General features: G+C 35.0%; 1 protein-coding gene across 33 annotated transcripts in view; it reads right to left on the bottom strand.

The window, feature by feature from the left end:
- Positions 1–21,401, bottom strand: part of SLMAP (sarcolemma associated protein) — an 87,715-nt gene that overhangs the window by 17,528 nt on the left and 48,786 nt on the right. For 5 of the 33 annotated variants that reach the window (XM_080384987.1, XM_080384965.1, XM_080384993.1 and 2 more), the window contains exons 10-17: positions 19,802–19,939; positions 18,516–18,684; positions 18,380–18,430; positions 17,777–17,827; positions 13,384–13,446; positions 7,292–7,348; positions 3,751–3,831; positions 3,425–3,484 (exon numbers count right to left, since the gene is read on the bottom strand). In XM_080384987.1, coding sequence (XP_080241113.1) covers positions 3,425–3,484; positions 3,751–3,831; positions 7,292–7,348; positions 13,384–13,446; positions 17,777–17,827; positions 18,380–18,430; positions 18,516–18,684; positions 19,802–19,939 — 670 coding nt within the window. Of the gene's footprint in view, positions 1–3,424; positions 3,485–3,750; positions 3,832–5,818; positions 5,979–7,291; positions 7,349–10,763; positions 10,905–13,383; positions 13,447–17,776; positions 17,828–18,379; positions 18,431–18,515; positions 18,685–19,801; positions 19,940–21,401 lie in introns of those variants that run through there. The other 28 variants (XM_080384969.1, XM_080384971.1, XM_080384970.1 and 25 more) reach the window with 16 other exon arrangements.

The raw sequence follows: 21,401 nt of genomic DNA, 5'->3' as shown, positions 1-21,401 counted from the left end.
TCCCCTGCACACACAGAGGTTTCCCTTAACATCAACTCTACCAGTAGATTTAAAAATGCTAAAAAAATTAGCCTGATCCATACAAATCATTGCTAAAGCACATAAATATTTCTCCACCTTCAATCTGGCTCAAGAAAAGGAGTCTAACCCATAGGCCAGTTTTGGGGGAAAACTACCATTTCTAAATTATTACAGAATATGATGGTGTGCAAAGGAATACTTTGCAATTTTACGATCTATAAAATAAAACTTTGGTTAAACCAATTAATATTTACAAACACGAAGATATCAACAGAGTTCTGCTTATATGTTTGCTTTTACACTTTTGGTAAGATAGATGATACAGCACCACACATAGGCTGTGGTCTTAATTGATCCCTTATCCGTATGTGCCTGGCCTGTGGAAGCACATTCATGAGCAGGGTGGTACTTCTCCAAGTCTCACAGCAGCTCACTTTCAGAATTTTGCAGGATTTCTCAGGTTACTCAGATGACTCTTCTCAGAGTACTCAGTGAAGTCAAATAAACGATTAAAACACTAAGTTTTCTTCAGCTTCATAAGATCCACATAAAGTAAACTGTATCATATACTTAAAATAAAGTATCTGGCTATTGCAACATAAAACGCAATGGTTCCCAAACTTTCTAAATCCACAGACCATTGCTGATTTTCAAAATTTCTCATGTAAATTACCACTGTTCAGCAACCTCTCAACTGAAACCACTTTTCATTAAGATTCCATGGATCAGTCTTATAGTTACTATAAAATCATAAGGAAGTTGATAAGAACAAGATTACTAACCTTCCAGTAACATTTATTGCTTCTTTCCATCTGTTTAATATTTTTGCTTAACATACCTGGTTTTAACTTTGCAAAAAGTAGTCACAAACAGCCTGTCTAAATAGAAGCATCCAGGGAACTGTTATTAATGGCCAGAATTCATTTACCTTGTTGGGGAAAGGAAGAAAAACAAACCCCAAACCAACCCCCAAAAAAGTAGTTCTACTAATCTGTGACAGCTTTTCCCCTTCCCCTCTTTGACAGACTCTGACTTGTAGAAAGCTGAAACAAATCTGGAATGCACTCAAAATTTATTGATGGAAAATACACTTGGAGGAAACTACAGCAATTAGAAGTCTCATCATTTTCTTGTTCCAATGATTTGTTTGGCAAATTCCAACAGTTAAACAAAAAGGAACGCTGCCTTTTCCAGCAGCCGTTTCCGCATTCCAAACAGCTGCCAGATGAGAAATGTTCTCACTCTTCCTTAATTGTACGACTGCATAACAAATCCACTTGAAAGTCTTTCTGTGGCAAAGATGATCCTTTTTAGGGCAAAGCCAGGCATGTGAAGTAGCTCTCTGACAAAACCTCAAACAAAACTGCGGGTTTATAGGCTCTTCTTAAAAATTACAAGGGAGAATGATTCATTGTACAGATATTTTTTAATGGTTTCATGACAGCAAAAAAGGAATGCCCATAAATAGCCTCAAGAGAAAACCAGTTATTACAATTACTGTGGTTAATTACAATATGCAATTCAATAGCAAAGCGGTCTATGCAAATAGGTATTTTTCTACTTATTCACTAAAAGTTCTGTAACAGTTATGGTTTAAATCTCCAACCGAGTAAAGACAGATGAAGCCATGAAAACATCCACATTAGCAAAAGACTGCTTCCATGTTACCACAGAAAACTTGATTTTAGTCCTTTAGGAGTTCAGTTAACCCTCCCTGCCACTTCAACATACCCTGTACAGAGAAAGTGTAACTGCACTTGACCCTTGCTGTGACATGAGGCTGTTCTCATCTAGGAAGTAGCACGCTCACAGCAGCCTCACCTTGGTCTTGGGCTGTTAAACCAACCTTTCTGAGAGAATTTAGTAAGACTTCACTTGCACATAAGGACAATTCAGGAATCTGTGGTTTTCAGCCTGAGGGGTACACGGACTACTTTTAATTTGTCCGCGGAAGATAACCGAGAAATCCAGTCAATTGGGAGTAGTCTTCAGTTGGCTCTCTCAAAACTGTAAGAACTAGAACTGAAATAATTTTGACATAAGCTGAACTTAGATTCTCTGCTGTACTGTTTACATACAAAGGGTTATTCTGGCTGTGAATTATGTGCATGTGACAATGCTCACTGGAAGCAAACTCCTTAATGTGTATCCCATTCTGGACTTAAAAGTTCTAACGCTTAACAAATATCACGCTTTTCAACTGTATTTCTCCTCTCCCCACCCCGTCCCAAATAAAACTTGTTAGAAAACCCAATTTTATTTCCAGATTCCAAAAATAAGACTGTCATAATCACTATGAACATCATTACCAGGTTCTACCCTGTAACATAGGAAGTCACTGCATATACTGGTTATTAATTGCAAACATTAGAGCAAAAGCCAAATGGAACATGCCTAAGAGCTCAAACACTCCTTTTTAAACTGCTTTGCTGAACTGATACCCACTGGAAAAATACCCAATTCAACTTTAGTTTTGCTGTTTGGAAACATATATAATACATGCGATTTTTTTGAAGTCCTTCCGTCATAAAATTAGAGAAGTGTAAACAACTATAGAAAAATGCTCTTTTACAGGTATTCTAAATTTCATTATGGTTTCCTATCTTTCTGAACCATAAAGAACTGTGATGTTCTTTTTACTTGTGATCTCAATGTAAGCATCATTTTACAGATCAAATGTCTAGTTGTACAAAAAGCATAAAATTAATTTTCAGTAAGCTAAATGTAACAACTAATACCCCACAAATTTTTTCAGCTCATGAATATGTAAATATTAGCTTGCTAATCAAGTTTTAAGTACATGCCTTCAGTGCAATGAGCAGTAAAAAAATTAAATTTTCCAGTTATGAAGCTCAAAGCTAAGGCTTAGCAATCATTCTAAATACAGTTATAGCAGGAAATTCAAATCTTGATTGTGTTAAGCAAAAAAAGATTTTAGATTTTCTTTTTAACCCATCAGGTGCAAACTAACAGAAGCATTTCTGACAGAGATGGGAACTATACGAGAAAAATTTGGCAGTACCTAAAACATGTCACTGATAGAAGAATCTCTCCTCCCCACAGCGATTAGCCCTAACTTAAGTGTATGCAGAAACTACTTCTCGACTCTACTTGGAAGTTGTAACATGTAGATTCCTAGAACAGTATGGGTGAGTGCAAAAACTAGCTTTATGCACAAGTTCTATACTAACACTCAGAAGTATGTTTTTATTTCATATCACCCAATGGAATCATTATTCATATTCAAATGCAACTCTTCTGTACTACCATGATTAAAACCTTTGAATTTCAGCACTCTACTTCAACGCACATTTGATTAAAAACAGGTAGACAAGAAGATATAAATATATATACACACACACAGATGTTATACATATAAAGTTACAAAAATAAAATTGTTTACCTTTTAGAAGCGCTACTTTAGCAATAGGTTCATTTAGATCTTGGTCATCCATCTGGGCATCTAAAAAACCCAACAAATTCCACACCTTTCAGAAAGCAGGCAGACTGTTTTCACATAAATGTTCTTTAAGCAAGGAGAAGCTTTTACAGTCTTCTTTCTTTAGACCATTTAATTATGAACTCACAAAAGAGACAATACTGCTCTAAGCTTGTATCTGGCTCCGCATAATATGCGCCTTCTCCACTCTTTTAAAAGAAACCACTCCGCGATTCAGAGATTTAATTCAAAGTAATTAGATGTTACCGAAATCTCAGTTAAATGCTTACCTGTAGTGTCATCGCTGCTTTTTTCCTTGCTTGGACTAAGAGTGTCTGACAAATCAGATTCCTTGACTCTTGCTTGATTCTCTGCAAGAAACAAGAAAAATCAGCTACAATCAGCAAATGTTTTGTTCAGTCTCTTAATCATAATTTTTTCGATACATCTATTTATTTAATTACAGCTAGATGTTAACAGAACACAACTTTGTTGGAGAAACACCTAAAAACCTGGTGTTTGCTTATTTCTTTGTAAGTCTGGGCTAAAATGGATTCAGCATCACTAAAGTCATTAATCTAGCCGAGGCTCTAATAGGGGATGCAACTGCATCATGCACAGCTTGAACTTTTGTTAAAGCTGTATTCTTGCCAGCTGGAACTCTGTGCAAAAGCTGATTCAATCAGGGAACAAACAAGAAAAGAAGACTAGAACAATGCAGATATTGTAACAAGTCAGAAAGAAATTGCTGTTAAGAATAAAACTGTGCTTCAGTATTTTGGACAAGTAAAATAATAGCAACAAGTCTTATATATACTGTTTTGTTAAAAAGAAGTGTGTCATGAACCAGTTAAGAATCACAGCAATATAAATTAATACACTAATTTCTAGAAAGAGTTTTCAGTTCAAATTGTATTAAGAGAAGGCAGTCTGTGCCCTTTCCACCAAAAATTACCTTCATTAAATATCTGCTCATACACAATTCACCGCATTATTATATGCAGCTCAGTGAAGCCACACAGTTGTGTGTTTGTTTTGTTTGGTTGGTTGGTTTTTACCAGTTACAGATTTTTAATGGAGACCAGACTTTTTCAAAAGGTATGGGGAGTTTAATTATACTATTTATTTAATTACTATACATATTTACTTATATAATATATATATAACAACACAAATAATATTATCCTTTTTCGACACAGAATTATCCCTGACTCAAGAGTCTGAATACTTCTGAGGCTGTAATTTTCTTTATTTTTTTTTTTAAATAACTATTACAGTTTAGTTCTGATAGGTCCATTAAAGAAAGGCACACTATCTCTGCTGTGGGCAAACCCAGTAAGTCTGTCAAGTGAGGAACTGTGTCACCAACATGCAGGTGATATTACACATAATGAAGTCTTTCTTGGCTGACTACGCGGATCCTTGGTTTGACAGCATCACTGCCCACCCACAGATTAATAGAGGTTTCCTCTGACTCTCAAGTTCCAAGTGTGTGTGTGTATATATATATATAAAATAAAGCATCATTACAACATTCCCAGTATACAGACTTCACTTCTACAATACATGCAGAAAAGCACAGTGAACACAAATAATTCCTTCACATATAGACACTGCAGATGCAATGAAATAGTACCAGGACACAGGAAAAAAAAGATGCACAGCAATAAATCAATCAAGTATGTCATACCAATAGGGTTAATATATGAAAATATATGTTAAAAAAGGAGTAATGAGAAAGCTGCGTGCATTGTTTTTTCAAGTAACAAGACAACAAACAGAACTAAACACCCCCAAAATGAAAGACATTAAGTGGAAACTGAAGACAACCTGTGCACCTACACAGGGAAATTAGGAAGACAACAAAACACAGACAGATTAATAGAAATAAAAGTTTTCTATTTCTCTGTGCCAGAGTAACATCCACTTGCATGTGAAACGGAAGGCAGCAAGTACAAACAAAGCAGCTGATCCAGAGTCACTTTTCCTGTCCTAATGTAACTGAAATCACTGGAGAGGAAAGAAGGGGAAAGCACCCGCGCACTTAGAGCACATCAGGGGTTCAGATCTGGCAGCTATTCCAAACATCTCCCTCATTATTTCAGCAGACTTCAAAGCTCATAGTGACTGGCGTAATTAAAAACTTGACAATCGGAGTTGGTTCTTTGCTAAAACAAAAAGGGTACTTCCCTGGTTTTAGGTTTTTAACTAATATCTAAAGATGTCAGGACACAAAGCATTTTATATGTATCATACAGAAACAAGCTCACAAGATTGCCATTAAAACCGCAGTAATTACTAAACAAAGTAATACATTCTTTTTAAAGTATTAAGAAAAGTATATCCTAAGAGCCTCACCCATGTCGTCTATATTAGTGGCCAATCCAGAAGCACTAAGCTGAGCAATATCTGTATCCAACTAACTTTACCATATCTGGTCATACATGGGAACAGCTTTCTTGCTCCGTGTGAAACAGGAGGAACAGTGCAAGTTCCAACCGCTGAATTAATTCTCTCTCCCCCCACCTCCCTCTCATACTCCCCTCCCACCCACACTTGGGTAACACCAGCTCCTTCCTCCCTCCTATCCTCCTCCCCCTGAAACAGGGAATAAGATGAGGCACCAGGGGAAAGATGCATCAGTGTCTACATCTGCAACAGCAAAAGTAAAAAAGAAAATGATTTAGAAACCTGCTTCCTATTCTGGAACCAGAACCATAAGCACAAAACTCCTTCCTGTACTATATTGTTTCACAGCAGTTGTCCCTATTTCCCATAATAAAACTGAGCTGAATAAATATAGCCAAAATGATGAAGTATATTAAAATGTGTTGACATCATACTTACTTGATGAGTTAGAATATATTAACAAGCACCAAAAATAGCACACTGCTTTGCAAGATAACTGGCATGCAAGTGTTACGTTACAGTTATTGTATGCATTCTTTTGCCAAATATGGCATGTTGTCTATAGCTTACTCACCTACAGAAACAAATTAAAGGTGCAGTTTCATAAATTAAGGTAAAGATAAACTGTCTCCAAAAATGAGAACTTTTAACAAGGTAACATTTTATTCAATACAGTAACACTTCACAGAAGAACAGAAGGCAAAGAAATGAGTTAGTATGACTAGACATTAACAAAAAGCTACAAAAGTGGAGTCAGCCTGCAAGTCCAAACAACCTCACATTACACATAGGAAATATTGATCTACACACTTTATAACATTCCCGATTTTGGCACTGTAAGATAAGGATGACGATTCCTTGACAAGATAAATCTTTTCTAATTAGCTCCTTGTATTTCCCTTGTTTTATACAGAAAAGAGTTGAGACATAGATTTTACTTTGAAAAGGCACGTTTAGGAGGTTAATAGTTTAAAGTTATGAAGGTGTAAGTTAAAAAAAAGAAAAGTCAAATTAAAATACACTGATACCTAAAACTTAAAATAAGATCAAATGTTATTTCTATTTAGTTTAGTCCTATAATGGAACAAAAAGACCTGTTGAAAATTATGCAGGCACTAAAGATTTGAATCAATTTAGAAAAATTATTATCTTTTAATTATTTTTTTTTAAATGCACACTCAGGTAAGAACTCAGTCAAAACTGAGACTAGCATTTCACCTTCAAAAATTGTTTCCGTTAAATCTTTTTACCTTACAATAGTATTTGGAGCAGAGTTTAATAAACAATATACCTGCCCTATATTGATTTTTTTTTCTTAAGTGAGTATTGAACAAAACTCAAGCTGCTAGTTTAAGACAGAACATGCACTGAAGTGACATAAAAACATGCTTCAAAAACAATTAAATAATCCAGCAGTCTAACCTTTCAAAAGCTTTGTTTCTTCCACTTTGGTTAGATGTCCTTCATCTATGATCTTGTCTGCCAAACAAAATAAGTGTTACTTTCCAAGATCAAATTAAGCAAGCTTTTCCCTGCACACATCTACGCAGACTACATTCCATGACCAAATTAAAAGCTGATAGTATTACTTCCTACTCAGGCTTGAACAAAAACTTTATTCTGGCATGGAATAATGAAACAGAGTATACAAGCCTACTGGAACTTTGTGATAAAGTGCATAATTATTTCTTCTGCAGTTTACTAGCTTACATTATTAATGCTTCAGTTCACTAATGAGAAGTTAGGAAAATTAATTTTTACAATCTTTTTTTTTTATAGTTATCAAAGAAGGAATTATAAGAGCTGGTTGCCTGAAACAGGTATCGACCCGACACAGCAGAAATCTAGAAATACGTCACAGTAGAACAGAACTGAGAAGCCACCTCCACATCACAACTGCTTTAATAGTACCTATGAAAAGGTACACAGAAATAGCGTTTCTTAGCTTGCAACTTTTAGAGCGCTACACAAACTTCCATAAAATTGTGCATGCATCATACCATTCAGGGTCACAAAAAAATGAGTTTACACATAGCATTCATAGGAAAGCCTACCCATATATGTCAGGTGAATAAAATCCTAAAACACGGAATTTGAAACTAAATTGCTAACTTCATCCTAATTTCAGCTAGGACACGAAGGCAAACAGTAAGACCAAGGGAAGAAAGGTTTGGATTAACCAAAGGCACTTAAAGAACTACTGAACTAGTAATTCATTTATTTTTCAGAGGAGATTTTCATTATTGCTAATTCCTGAAGTATGGGCTAGCAATGCCACCATGCAAAATTATCAAGGGTCACGTATCTTACAGATCACATCATCCATTTCTATGCAGTAGATCTTGAAATTTAGACAATGTTGAAAGCTGTTAACAACAACTGAAAGACCAGGCTGGAAGCTGCCTCCGTCTCTACTCTGTGCTCTCCCTGCTGGATCCCTGCCAATCAGCCACGGAACTGAGTGTGCTGGTTATCCCATGTGCTATTAACAGGTAACTGAGACACAGAGAAAACTGGATGACCAGCACATACAGGAGAGTTCAGATTAAGGAAGCTGGATGGCAGGAGATTGTTTTCAAAATTTTAATTAAAAAAAAAAAAAAAAAAAAAAAAGTGAGCTTCAGTCAGCATTTCCAGCATCAAGTATTTCTGAAGATCAGCAGGTCTCTGTACTCCTCTGATGGCATGTTGCTGTAAGCATGACAATCTAAGGACGGTGGCAGGACAAGATTTGAGCAGAGGTATCTTTTTCAGCCCTAAATAGTAGACAAGCTTTCAGACAAAATATAACCCTGAGGCCTGAAGAACCACGGCCAAAAGTTTATCCTGTCCCCTTCCCTCGCCCACAGCCAGACAAACCAGTCTGAAAGAGATATTTCCTCCACCTACTTCTGTCTCCAAATATTATCCTGCACTGCTATAACATTTTACAAATACTTCAGAAGTGCACTGAACAGCACAGTGGATTTTCAGGATTGGCTTCAGGTCTCAAGCAACTGCAGGACATCACTCATCACCCAAGTTCAGAATGGTCTCGAGTTCATGAGAGCTGGAGTCACGGCGCCCTGACCGAGGAAGGCACCACGGAGGGACAAGTGGCTGCAGCCAAGTATCATGAGCCTTCTTCCATTCTAAAAAATAACACCTAAAAAAGTCTTCATACGTAATTATTCCAGGACTCAGCTGAGGCTGGAAGGGGGCAGGGAGGAAGGCAACAAGAAAAAGCAGCTGAGGAGTTCTGCCCATATGTCTGAAAGAATTAGCTGAACGCAAAAACCACACACTCAAAGTAGCTATCAACTATCTGTTCTGAAGGGGTAACACCTCATCTGTGCTAGCCTGTTGGCTTAAAATACACTTCTACAATCAGTTTACAGAAGAAAACTTAGCATTATGGATCTTGGAGTTTTCACAATTCAGTAGCTGTTAAAACCAGAATAATTATAGCACAACACAAAGAAACTAGTCTTCTTGACCCAGATGTTTTTGCAAACTGAAACCTTAGGAGCAGATCTTTATGCTTTTAAGAATCTTGAATTCCTACAACTAAAAAACCTGCAGACTAATTTTTTTCCTTTTCCATGGTGTCTTACTGTTTTCTAACATCCATTATGAATTTCAATATTTGTACAAAAATGTTCCTCTTGACGCAATTTCTTCAAAGAACTTCAGCAGTAACACACAAGTCCCCTTGCCAGTGGGACCCAAAGCTGACAAAGCCAGTATTTTTCACTTCGTGGCTGACCTCTCTCCTAACTTACAAAACAAGTAAGCATTCTCCCTGTTTTAAGAATGTTAGCATTAGTATATTTCAAAGCCAACAAAAATTTGTTTATTTTAGCATGTCTGTGTATATTTAGATAATAAACAGAAAACTGGATGTAGGTATCATTGAACTACATAGAATCTTACTCTGCACTGTTACCACCCTAGTCATTAAAAATGGCAACATCCAAACAACAATCAGAAAGTAAAAGCAGATGTACCTGTATTTTTAAAACCTCCCTTTTTCAGATCTCTGCATATTTCAAACTTAGTGTTTTTTTTTTAAAAAAAAAATCAATTCACATTTTTCCTGAATCAAGATGTGCATTTTTGGCTACCAAAAATATAAATTAGAATGAGAATCCTAGCTTTAATTCCTGGCACAAATAATTTTTATCTTTCATGCTACCCAGGCGCTATTTAACAGAAAGCAAAGAGTTACTGATACATATCATAAATAATACTAATTTTCACTGAAACCATGTGCTTTAAAGTTAAACTTCCAGTTCATCTTTAAGATACTCTATGTTTATTATTCACTGATGAATACAGTTCAAAGACAGCTTTCTCTTCGGTATTTAGGCATTGCCTATTTTTTTGATTAACAAACTCCCTTTTAGATTTAGGTTGTGTATCACTGTGTAATATATGTAATATAACAGTTAAGATCTATTAACATTACAATGATTACTTAAGATGTCCCCAATACATTTTTGTATCAAATTAGTTTTTGAAGGAGGCCAGTTTTGAAGACCAATGAAAGGAAACCTAGCTCTCAACACACAAATTTCAGACCATTTGAAAAAAATGATGCTAAGCAGCTTCAACTTTACTTGCCACCTACAGGACATAAATGTATGGAAAAGTTGAAAATAGCTTTTCAATCCATCCAAAACCTACTTCATTCTAGAGAGATAAAAAAAACAAAAAAAAAAACTTAGCAAAAAAGCAAAAAATTTACTTGCATTTAGAATCAGAAATGCAAAAAAACAGGAAATGAGAAAGAAAAAAGAATGCAAATAAAGAGTTAGATTGGAACAAAAGACAGGAAGCTAGCAGGGCACCACTTCTCTATACATCACCATCATTTTTGGTAGGAACGTATGATGTACTAATCAAAAAGCAGTACCATGACTTTTGCTGTCCATGTCACTGTTATTCACCACTGGTTGCTAAAAACAAAATGTTATGAAACGAGCAACAAGTGAGCTGGATGTAATGATCAGACGTCCCAGATCACTCAGAGCAAGATTTCACAACATTTTAGAGATGTTGTAGATCAGGACAGGTTACTGGATGGTATCATGAGCCACATTCTGCTTAAAAAAAAAAAAATAAATCAAAGTATCTTCAAAAACTTACAGAAACCAGGTTTTACAAACAATGCTACCCAAGTTAAGCATTCAAGCAGCACTGCAACTTAGATTTTAGTGTCTTGTTGTTTCTCTCCAACAAAAAAAGTTCTAGCTTTACTACCAGGAGAGGTCTTGATTGCTCTTACCAGTTAAGCACTTTTAATTGTCTTATACCTCTGGCAACTGTTTGTATAGAATACCAGCTTGTTTAATCATCTGATTTTCTTTCTTGTACTATCTTACATACTCAACTACCTTGACTCAAGCTGTTTTTCCTCATTTCTCTGTTTGTGCTTTCCCAATTTAAGTGCTTCTTCCCCAGGATTATGGAGATGTGCATTTTCCCTGCTGAATTCCATGGTTGTTTAAAATTCTCCTTTTTTTCTTCCAGATTTCTCTTATGGTTTTAATTCCTGTGCTCCTCTTACAAACCAGTAAACCATACATAACACAACTTCAATGAGTGACCCCTATTAAACTACATATTTTCTCAAGATTGCTAATCTTTATGATACTGTTTTAGTTTTACTGTTTAGATACTTCAGTATTTGCTGCATGTCTTAAAACGCCGGTTTCTGGCGATCGCTGGAACTACAACTTTTCTCCCCATCAATTCCCAACCCTCACTGCCCCAGAGAGCAAAGCCCAGGAGCAGGACTCAAGGGTAGCACTTATGTAAAAAATAAAATAATAGAGCCCACAGTTTGCAGCTTAACCTCATGATTTTGCGGGTCCTGACTAAACAGATTTGAATTTGGGAATGGCAAACTTTCAGTCCAGGAATAAATACAAGCTGCTGACTTGGAATCTCTTTTTATGTTCTCGGTTAGGCAGTGAAAACTTAAACTGTCAAAAAATTGCAGAATACTGAACCCTTTGAACTCTTATTCCTTCCTTTAAAAATAAGGCAATCGAGGCCTTACACTGTCCTTACTCTAGCTTTTAATCACTCAAGGAAAGGGAGGCATAAGTAAACTGATCTTTATTTTACACTTATTACTACTTCAGTCGCATATCAGAATCTTTTACTAGATCCTGATGGTCAATTTGCTTCTCAGTAGTGACAAGACTGGTCACGTTTAGTTTGCAGAGGTGATACTAACACAAGTTTTGCTAAAATATGTTAAGCTAACATCCAGAGAATGAAAACAGGCAACCAATTTGTATATGAACATCACTCAGTGTGCTCTTCATTTTCAGTCTAGACAAAAAAAATACTTTTATCAAACTGTTTTATCAAACATTTAATTTCAGGTCATTTTTATGTACTGAATAAATAGGATTCATACAAGATCTTAGCAAAACTTAAAACTATTTTAAACTTCAGCCTGACAGAAGACAGCTACTAGTCATTCACTCTTAAAAAAACACATTTCTCAAAGTTTAAATCTTCTTAGACAAACATTAGCAGCATCCTGTCATTCAGTTTATAGCACAGCAATCCATATCACAAGGAATAACATCAAACAGGTCTGTCACACTTCCTTACTGAAATTTAAAAGGGAAAAGAAGAGTCCATAACATAAAAAAAAAAGGTACTGCCTTGTTTCTGCTTGTAAATACTTCTGTCTTCTCAAATTCAGGCGCATAACTTCTGTAAACTCTTAAGTAAAAAACTAGTTCTTTATGCTACAAAGGAGTTTTCTTTGAAGTTTAATAGCACTTTTCTCTCTTCATCCTAATAATGTTTTTCTCTCAGTGGACAGAAAGTATTAACATCTTAAGTTTTTCTTTAATTATAGATATGCAGACTGTGCTGTTTCATTACTCATTTTCAAAAACAATTTCCTTTGAAAAACACATTTCTCTTTCCAGAATAACACATCTTTCTAAAGATTGGTATATTTATGCATATTTATGTTCTATTTTTCTTAAAATTATCTCTTAGATTTCCACATAAAAATTAAGGTCTTCTTTTCATTTTTGTTCTTTGTAACAACTAATTTGAGGAATGTATAAGGCTCTTAACTGTCAGATAAATTATAAATATCTGAAATGGAGAAAAGGCATCATTACTTTATCTCTGTCCTAGTGCTGCCTGTGACAACTGCTTAAACATTGTTTGGCGTTCAACTTCTGAATTCGTTACAGGTGAAAAATTGCACTCAGTTTTAAACATCATGTGGCAACATTACCAGCCTTTCATTAGTTGGAGGACAATAATGGATTAACTGCTAAGAGACAATGTGATCATTGCTTTGCAAGAGCAAAGACATGCTCTTACTACTGCTACTACAGGCATCTGCTTAGCATCACAGCGCCACAATTCTATGCTCTGAAAATTTCTGCTACTACAGAAAAATTAAATAGTAGTGACAAATTCTGGTTTTTATCCACCTTCTCTGGGTTTTCTGCTGTTTTTAAAGCAAATGTGATGAACACTCTTGTACTCACTCTGACATTCTATGAACTGATGAATAAAAGTGCAGTCCCCTCCACTCTTTGAAAGAAAGTGCTCTAGTAAAGAAAGAAACACTTAAGTTTACATCTTCTTATCATTTTCAAATTGATGCAAAAAAATTTGAAAGGAATATTAACAATATTTGTAATTGTGTATTTACAGTGAACTTTTGAAATTGAGTTAATATGCAAGCAGACAAGACATGTAATTGAAATTACGTCTGAGTGATAGCAGAAAACAGATTACTCTCTTGAATTAATCAGAAGAAAGAAGTACTTTAACTGCATTTTCAAAGGGTACTTTTAAATACTAAAATCTGGTAACAGTTCATAAGCATAATAAAAAGCCCCTTACCTCAGTAGAAGCTATTTAAAAAAATCAAACCAACTTTATTTAATAAAATTTAGTAAGAACCTATTATTAAAAGTCCAAACATTCTGCATTTGGCATACTGCTCTTTCAGATTAGGTGGTGACAAGTGAATTCCACTCAATTGCCATTGACAACTTTGTATTTTTGGCAAAAAGATTAATACACATACGTGATATTTAAATCACAATAAATTTAGAATATGTAAGATGATACACTACTGAAACATGCAACTCCATAGCACTGATGCCTCTAGTTTCTCCCATTTGATAATTCATCATCAGACATGGATAACTGCAAATGCCAAATCCAAGCATTGAAGAAATGAGAAATATGTATTTAACCTATATTCTTCTGCATTTTTTATTACCTTTAAAAGGGCATTTAGTAAGTTTTTCTTTAGTCTTCACATCTATTCTTCATATCTAATACGTTCTTTAAATTTTAAAAATTTTAAAATTTTCAAGTGTTGCTGAATAGTTCCCTTTACTTTTTAAGCAAAGCTTTACTGCGCAGAAACATCGATTTTTCAAATCTACAGCAGAGATTCTAAAACTGGGCTCAGTTCCCAGGTTTACCCAATTCCTTCTATGTGACCTTGCTCAGCTCCCCATTCCATCAGAATCTTGCATCTCCAAGTAAAAAGGTGCTAACACTTCCTTTCTAAAGGACCTCAAAAATCCTCTGACCTCAGGAGTCTAGCAATCTGGAAAGGCTACTTTTTAGTACATAAACCAGCAAAATGTGTTACATTCTAACAAAACTGTTCAAGCATTAGCTTCTGATATCAGAAGCTTAGCTATTAAGATCCAGCATGTAATACTAAGCTTTACTGTATTTCAAAGTTACTCCAAAAAGTAAACTTTATTCTAGCCCACAGGGCCGGGGCTTTTAGAAGACAATGCCATGGCTATAACATTTATTTTCCATATTTAAACATTTTATATTTTTTTTTAGCCTTTTAACATGATCCTTTAAGTGACGGCACACAATTTCTCGTATCTTTCTTTACGTAATATATGGCTCACAAAACAAATATGAAAGCCAGGTGTGGTGCAACTCACTGAGAAACATACCACTTACAGAAATAACTCAATTCTACACAACCATCACTGGTAGCTTGCCGAATAAGCAAGTTACCCTCTACTGCACCAGAATTTCCATGTGTGCAATGAAAGAAAATGAACGCCCAACCATCACGATCTTAATATACTTCGTTAAAAAAGCCTCTAGAGAGACTGTAACATGAGTTCTTAGCTCCTTTGCTCAGAGTACAGCTCTTAATTTTATGGACAGCCACAGAAAAAAAGTACTGTATCATCCTTATTCTTGCAGCAACTAGGCAGTATGCCTAGAAGAATACCTAGAGGACTTGACCTGAAGTTTTGACAGATAGGAAGACAAAAGGAATCTTAAAAAGCATACTAATTTTACATGGCTTTACCATCTTCTGACAGTGAGATGGAGGAGAAGGTATGTACAAATTTGTATACAAACAGCATTTTTAAAAATTTTTTTTAGTTCTTCCCTTACAGACTATTTAGCACCAAAAGGAAATAGCATTACTGACTTCTGCCTTCAACACTGAAGTCTTTTCCTTATGCAAAATATCTGTGACCTCTTGCCAAAGTAGCTGAACCTACATGATAAACCCTAAATTCTTACCTCTTCTGAAATAATGCAAGACTACTCAGGAAAAAAAACCCTAACAAAATAACCCAACAAACTCCATAACTGCCTCCTGCGGCTTTCAAGAGAACAAAATCCAAAATCTGGCAGAGAAAATTACTGCCCATCTGCCATTATATGAGGGCTAGATAAAGGACAGGAAGATACAAAAAAGCACAAACTGTTGTGAAGAGAACACAGGCCAGCAAGCTGTAAAATGCCAGAGAAATCTGGATGGAGCAGGTATAGCAGAGATGCAGAAGAATGAGGTACAACAGACAGAATAATGGAAAAATATAATTCTAAAATACAGAATAGTAAAATAGGTGCATGACAGAAAGAGGTGACAGACTAACACACAGAAAGACAACTTGAATGAGCAGTCATATGTTGTCTATATTGACAAAGAAAAAGAAACTGGCAGCTTCCTAAAACTCCCAGGTTTAAGCACAAGTTCTACTGCTACTCAGAGGATGGAGTAATCTATGTTTTCATGCACACATTCGGATGACATTGACTCTTTTATCACTTTTATAACTTTTATCACTTTTATCTTTTATAAGTCACGAAGAGATTGCTTTTTCAACTTTGACAAAAAAGTGGTATCTTTGATACAATGATACTGGTTATAATCACATAATAATGAATTCCATTTTTAAATAACTTTTCAGACAACCTACACTCAAACTGATGAGGTAGCAGTATTTAAAAAACTAACAAGACATTCCTATTAAGAATCTTAAACAGAACCAACTGTTTGTTACAAGAAAAACCTCATATTTAGTGTGATGTTATCAATTACTTCTCTATAAAACAATATGCATTTGCACTCAAACCTTGAAAGCTTTTCCTAAATCTTTCGGTTTAGCTCTAGGCTACTTTTGTTCACATTATGGCAAGTTTTTCTAAATCTCCAACAATCTAATCTTCAAAGTTGTTGGGTTTTTTTACTTTTTACATAATTAGAATGAAGAATCACAATCCCTATACAGCACCTCAGTTACACTTTGCAAAGAAGTTAATTATTCTATGGGGTGGAAGACAAAAAAAAAAATTAAAAGCAAATTTATTTCTTAACCATTCTATCAAGCATTAAGAGTATTACCAACCTAAAATTACACATTAGCAGGATGAATCAATCTATCTAAAAACTAAGTACAGCAGCCCAGAGAACCAGGAACAGACATTAGGTCTCCTGCTTGCTAATCTCAGCTTGCATCACAGCTAAGTGCTTTAAACACTAAAACATTAAGGGATAAGGAGTACTTATATTAAGGGGAGGTGGTTTTTGTACAATTCCTGTTAGTGTTTAACAGATCTCTCCTCCTGCTCCAAATAAGAACTAGTCATGAGGTTATGCCACGATTAACTTCTTTGCTATTGGTCTCCCTAGTTAAGAAGCTCTTCATTTATAATAGGAAAAAAAAAGGTAAAAAGCTAAGAAATAGACCACAGAGAGTTTTAAAACGTTGTTTCAAAACAGTATACAGTAATCCTTAATCACTGTATTAGTTAAAACGACAAGTTCTCTATATAGATGTCCCAACCTTCCAATTAATACTACCACCATTCCTCAGAGCTTTCATTATCCAGCAATGACACAGCAAATGCTGAAGAAAGATACATCAAGGGAAAATCTAAAACTAACATAAGAGGACAAATATATCTTAGCTAATGGAACAATTCAGTGAATTTAGAATCATAATCAGAATAATCTTTGCTATATGTGATATTGGGCATATTCTTATCAGACAATTTTGTTAAAAACACTTCAAGTGTTTGTTAAGACAGTTAAAATACTTAAGCTTTAGCTAACTGGTCTTTATAAGAATAAAATAATAACCAGTTAGCTCAATCTGTATTTATTCTGGTTTTACCTAAAGACACTCCTGAATTTAAAAAAGTTAGTTTCCACTAGTTCTATATTTCATATACTCACATTTTTCATACATTGTAATTAGAAAAAAACAAGTTTTGCTGACTTTACTTACCATGCCCAATTTACTAGAAAAATGCCTGTGTTGCAACGGAAAATAAAACTAAGTGGAAAAGAACAAGTTTTTCACTGCCTTGTGTCACCAGCCTGACATCATTCAGTACGCTCTTACTGACTCCAGTGAGAATCCATAAAAAACAAGCGAAAAAGACGACTTCTAAGTTGGTTTGTTAAGTTTTTGAGAACCTTCTAAGAACACCTAGACTGAAAGTCTAAGCAAAAAGTGCTGGTCACAAATTCAATTTCATTTTTTTAAGAGAATATTATTTAAAGTAAAACTTTAGATAACATTTTGAATCTGTTTAACTTCAAACATCAATCATAAGACAAAAGGTAGCCTTAAGATACACTACCTTTCTCTGTGCTCCCATTAATTTTAGGTATGAAGTCGTCAACTTGTACGCCTAGGATTAAGAAAGGGTATTATTTCTGGAAGCAAGCAAAATGTTTTGGGTTTTGTTTCTTTATAAATACAGCACTGTGAAATGCATCTGGCTTTTCATGCTACCTCCTCCTTCTAAGTAGCTAAAGTAAATCAAACAAAATAGGCAAAATTTAATGTGTTTTCCTGCACTACAGATCATGTTCTTGTTTTTTCAAATGTGTAAGAGGTTACTCTCACCCAAAGAATTACTTCCTATCACATTATATAATTTCTGGATATTTACATGTACATAAAAAGCTTCAAAGCCTTGGAGCTGAGGGGGCACAAGCAGAGCTCGAAAGCGAGTGGAGAACCCGAAGCCTGTGCACCCACAGCAGCAGCGCCCTCTGCTGGCACTCTGTCGTGGCCACACGGCTGTCCATGTTACGTGATCCCAGGAAGAAAGCACTACTGGGATAACTGGAAAACATCATTCTTTTGCCACACACCTCGACTACAAGATTTTCACAATAAAAGTAATTGAACAGAAAAGCTGGAAACCATCTTGAAACAAGAAACTGATTACACCTACCTAAGCTGTTGTGTTCTTTAAGAGTTTTCTCTTGAAGATGTTCTAACCGTACTGTAAACAGAAGTCCAAGAAAAAGATATTTCACAGATTAAAAGAAAAACAAATAATCAAACTTTCTTCCCCACTAGTGACTAACCTTGTAAAGCAGTTAGCCGCTCATTGGTGAAGTCATTATCAGCCTGCAAAGCTTCTATTTTTGCTTGAAGCTCTTGCTCTCTCTCTTCCATTTCATCTATTTTATGCTGCAATTCCTTTTTCTCAGCCAGTCCTTTCTGTTGGATTTCTTCTTGTCTTCCTTCTGCTACCTGCTCAAAAAAAAATTTTAAAAATCCCCAAGCAAATCAAAATTAACATGTAAAGGAACAGATCTCATTGACTTTTGCATAATTAAATGTAGGTAAGTAACTTTCTTTGCTAGTCACAAAGAAAATGGAAAAACCACAAAATTTTTCTACTGTGATTTTTCTCTACATTTCACTTCAAGCACAGTAACAGAGAGAAAGAATCTCAAAATATCTTAACTAACTTTTTGTCTGAGGAACCCAGATTTTACAGGAACAGTACCAGGGCCCAAGAACTAAGAAACACCCACCATCTCCCAGAATCTCAAACCAATCAAAACCCAAGCATCCCTCTGAACTGAAAGTACATTGCACAGACCAACTCGATGGAATAATAAGTTCATGATAACAAGTTTCAGAGACTGTCCTCCATCAAAACTAGGTAATAAATCTCAATTTTGATCCTTCTGTATAAACTCATCATAATCACTGTAACTCGTAATTAGGAAACCAAATGCACTTAATTTGGAAAGAAAAATCTTCTCTCTGAGGTGCTGACCTAGGACTCAAAAGAACCTAAGTTCAAATTCCGTATTTATTCAAGAAAAATGCAACAACTGTCTCAGGCATAAAGGACCTTTAAATATTAGTATGTTTTGACGTTTAGTTTAATACCAAACCCGACAGCATGCTCCTTTCCCCTGGAAGCTGAGCCATACTACTACTATGTGGTAGGCTATTAATGGTTAACGGCAAAAAAGGCACCATGAAGCGCAAATTTATTTTTAATTCTAGTCTTCATTCCCATTAACTGTAAAATGTTTAGTTTGACAGTTGTCTATATAAAAGCAGCTGAATATAAACTTTTACACCATACATAGTTTTATATTAAAATATACTGCAGCTCCAAAAATATGGTAACTTTTCAAATTGCATGTAAAGGAACCTTTTTAGCAATTCACCTAACTGATGACAGTTTCAGGTATATTAAATGTAAACAAAACAGTATGTAAAAGATTATATAATTTTTCATTAACCTTTTTTAGAAGTTTTCTAACCTTTATCTGATTGCTACATGAGAAATTACATTTGTTCCATGCATTATAGTATCATCACAAGTCCAATCAAGTTCTGTCATTACCTTTAGCTTGTCAGAAAGGTCTTTAATTTCATTTACAGCTCCATTGTACTTATTAGCTAATTCTCTTAATTCTTCCTGAGTCCGCTCATTCATTTCTTTCAGGTGAGTACATTCATCTTCTGTATTACTTAAACTCCTCTGTAAGACAGAATTATTATGAAATAAAATTTAAAAAAGAGACTAATTATCTACCAAACAGTGAAGTGGATCTATTTTTTTCCAAACAATAATGAATGTAATTAGTTGTATTTAACTGCTTTGTTCCTAATAATTAAAGCTAAACAACCAGAGCAAGTCCTGGCAAAAATGCTACCTACACAAATTTTTGTATTGTTCTACTTAAAAAAACAGATTATGTGAAAATGTATTAGCTTCATGCACGGGGGAAAAAGAAAAACCAAACCCAAACCAAAAAACCCACAGTGGGTTATTAATTGTGAATGATAGGAATAAAGAGCTGAAACCTGTGAACCATCTCTCCCATTCTCTACGGTTTTATGGCAAACTGTGGAAGTTTTATACTATTTTGTAATGCAATGTAATTAATTGATTTCATGACACCTTTCACCCAGCAAAAGAAGATTTAACACATTATAAAAGCCAAGTGGCTCGAAGGAAGTGTTCTAAATCTTTTTCTGTAGTCCATGATGTGGAAAGGCATCTAAACCAAGATTCCCTTACTCAAGAGGCAGCTGGGTCTTCAGGAAGCCAGGATTGCTCCTGAAGTTTGCATCAGCGGTAATAGTAGCACAGCTAACGGTGTACGGAGTTTCCTCCTCATAGCTCGAGATTTGTTTCTTCAGTCATACAATGTTTTTTGGTTTGGGGTTGTTGAGGTTTTTTTGGTAACAAGCTCTGACTTAGCTCTCCTTCACAACTAAAACACCTTTAGAAAAAAGTACATTCGAAACTACATTATATAATTACTAAAGGACAACTCTCAATCAGGAGCTAATGAATCTTTTGTGCGGAGAGAAAAGTATGTGGCATGAAACACTCAAGCAAATCTCTGACTAAAGTTAAATTAGTATTTCTCCCCCAAGAGTCACAGTAAATAGGAAAAAGTAGGATAAGTACATCAGAAGATTGTTTCTTGATATAGAGTTGGAAAGGAGAAGAACGGCAGAAGATTAAACTCAAACCATTAACAAACCTGTCAAAAACTATTATAAAAAGGAGTATTTAACTGAAATTGCGTAAGGTTATTCATTACAGCACTATATGCATTGCATTCTCAAAAAAGCATGAAGAGACTGGAGACTTTTTACACTTAAAATTAATTCTTATGATATTTCTTGACCTAAGGAAATGTACCAAATAATAATGGAAAGAAAAAACAAAGGAAAAAATAATAATAAGACATATTATAGGGGCAGAAATCTAATTTGAAGAATGTGTTCAACACAGTGTAATCTCAAAAGCTCATTTTTAAGTGTCGTTTGTATGAGTGGTTAAGCTTATGTTTCCATAAATTTTACAGTTTAAACAAGGTTTAATAGCATTTTTTCTAACACATGCATGTAATTTTCCCCTCACTTATTTCCCACACATAGTAACTTTTGTAAGACAGCTTCATGAACTTTGAACTTTAAAACCTGGC

The sequence above is a fragment of the Falco punctatus genome (assembly GCF_963210335.1).
Source record: "Falco punctatus genome assembly, chromosome: 4".
Lineage (NCBI taxonomy): Eukaryota > Metazoa > Chordata > Aves > Falconiformes > Falconidae > Falco > Falco punctatus.
The sequence above is the reverse complement of the archived record's forward strand: the minus strand, read 5'-3'. Positions and strand labels throughout refer to the sequence as shown.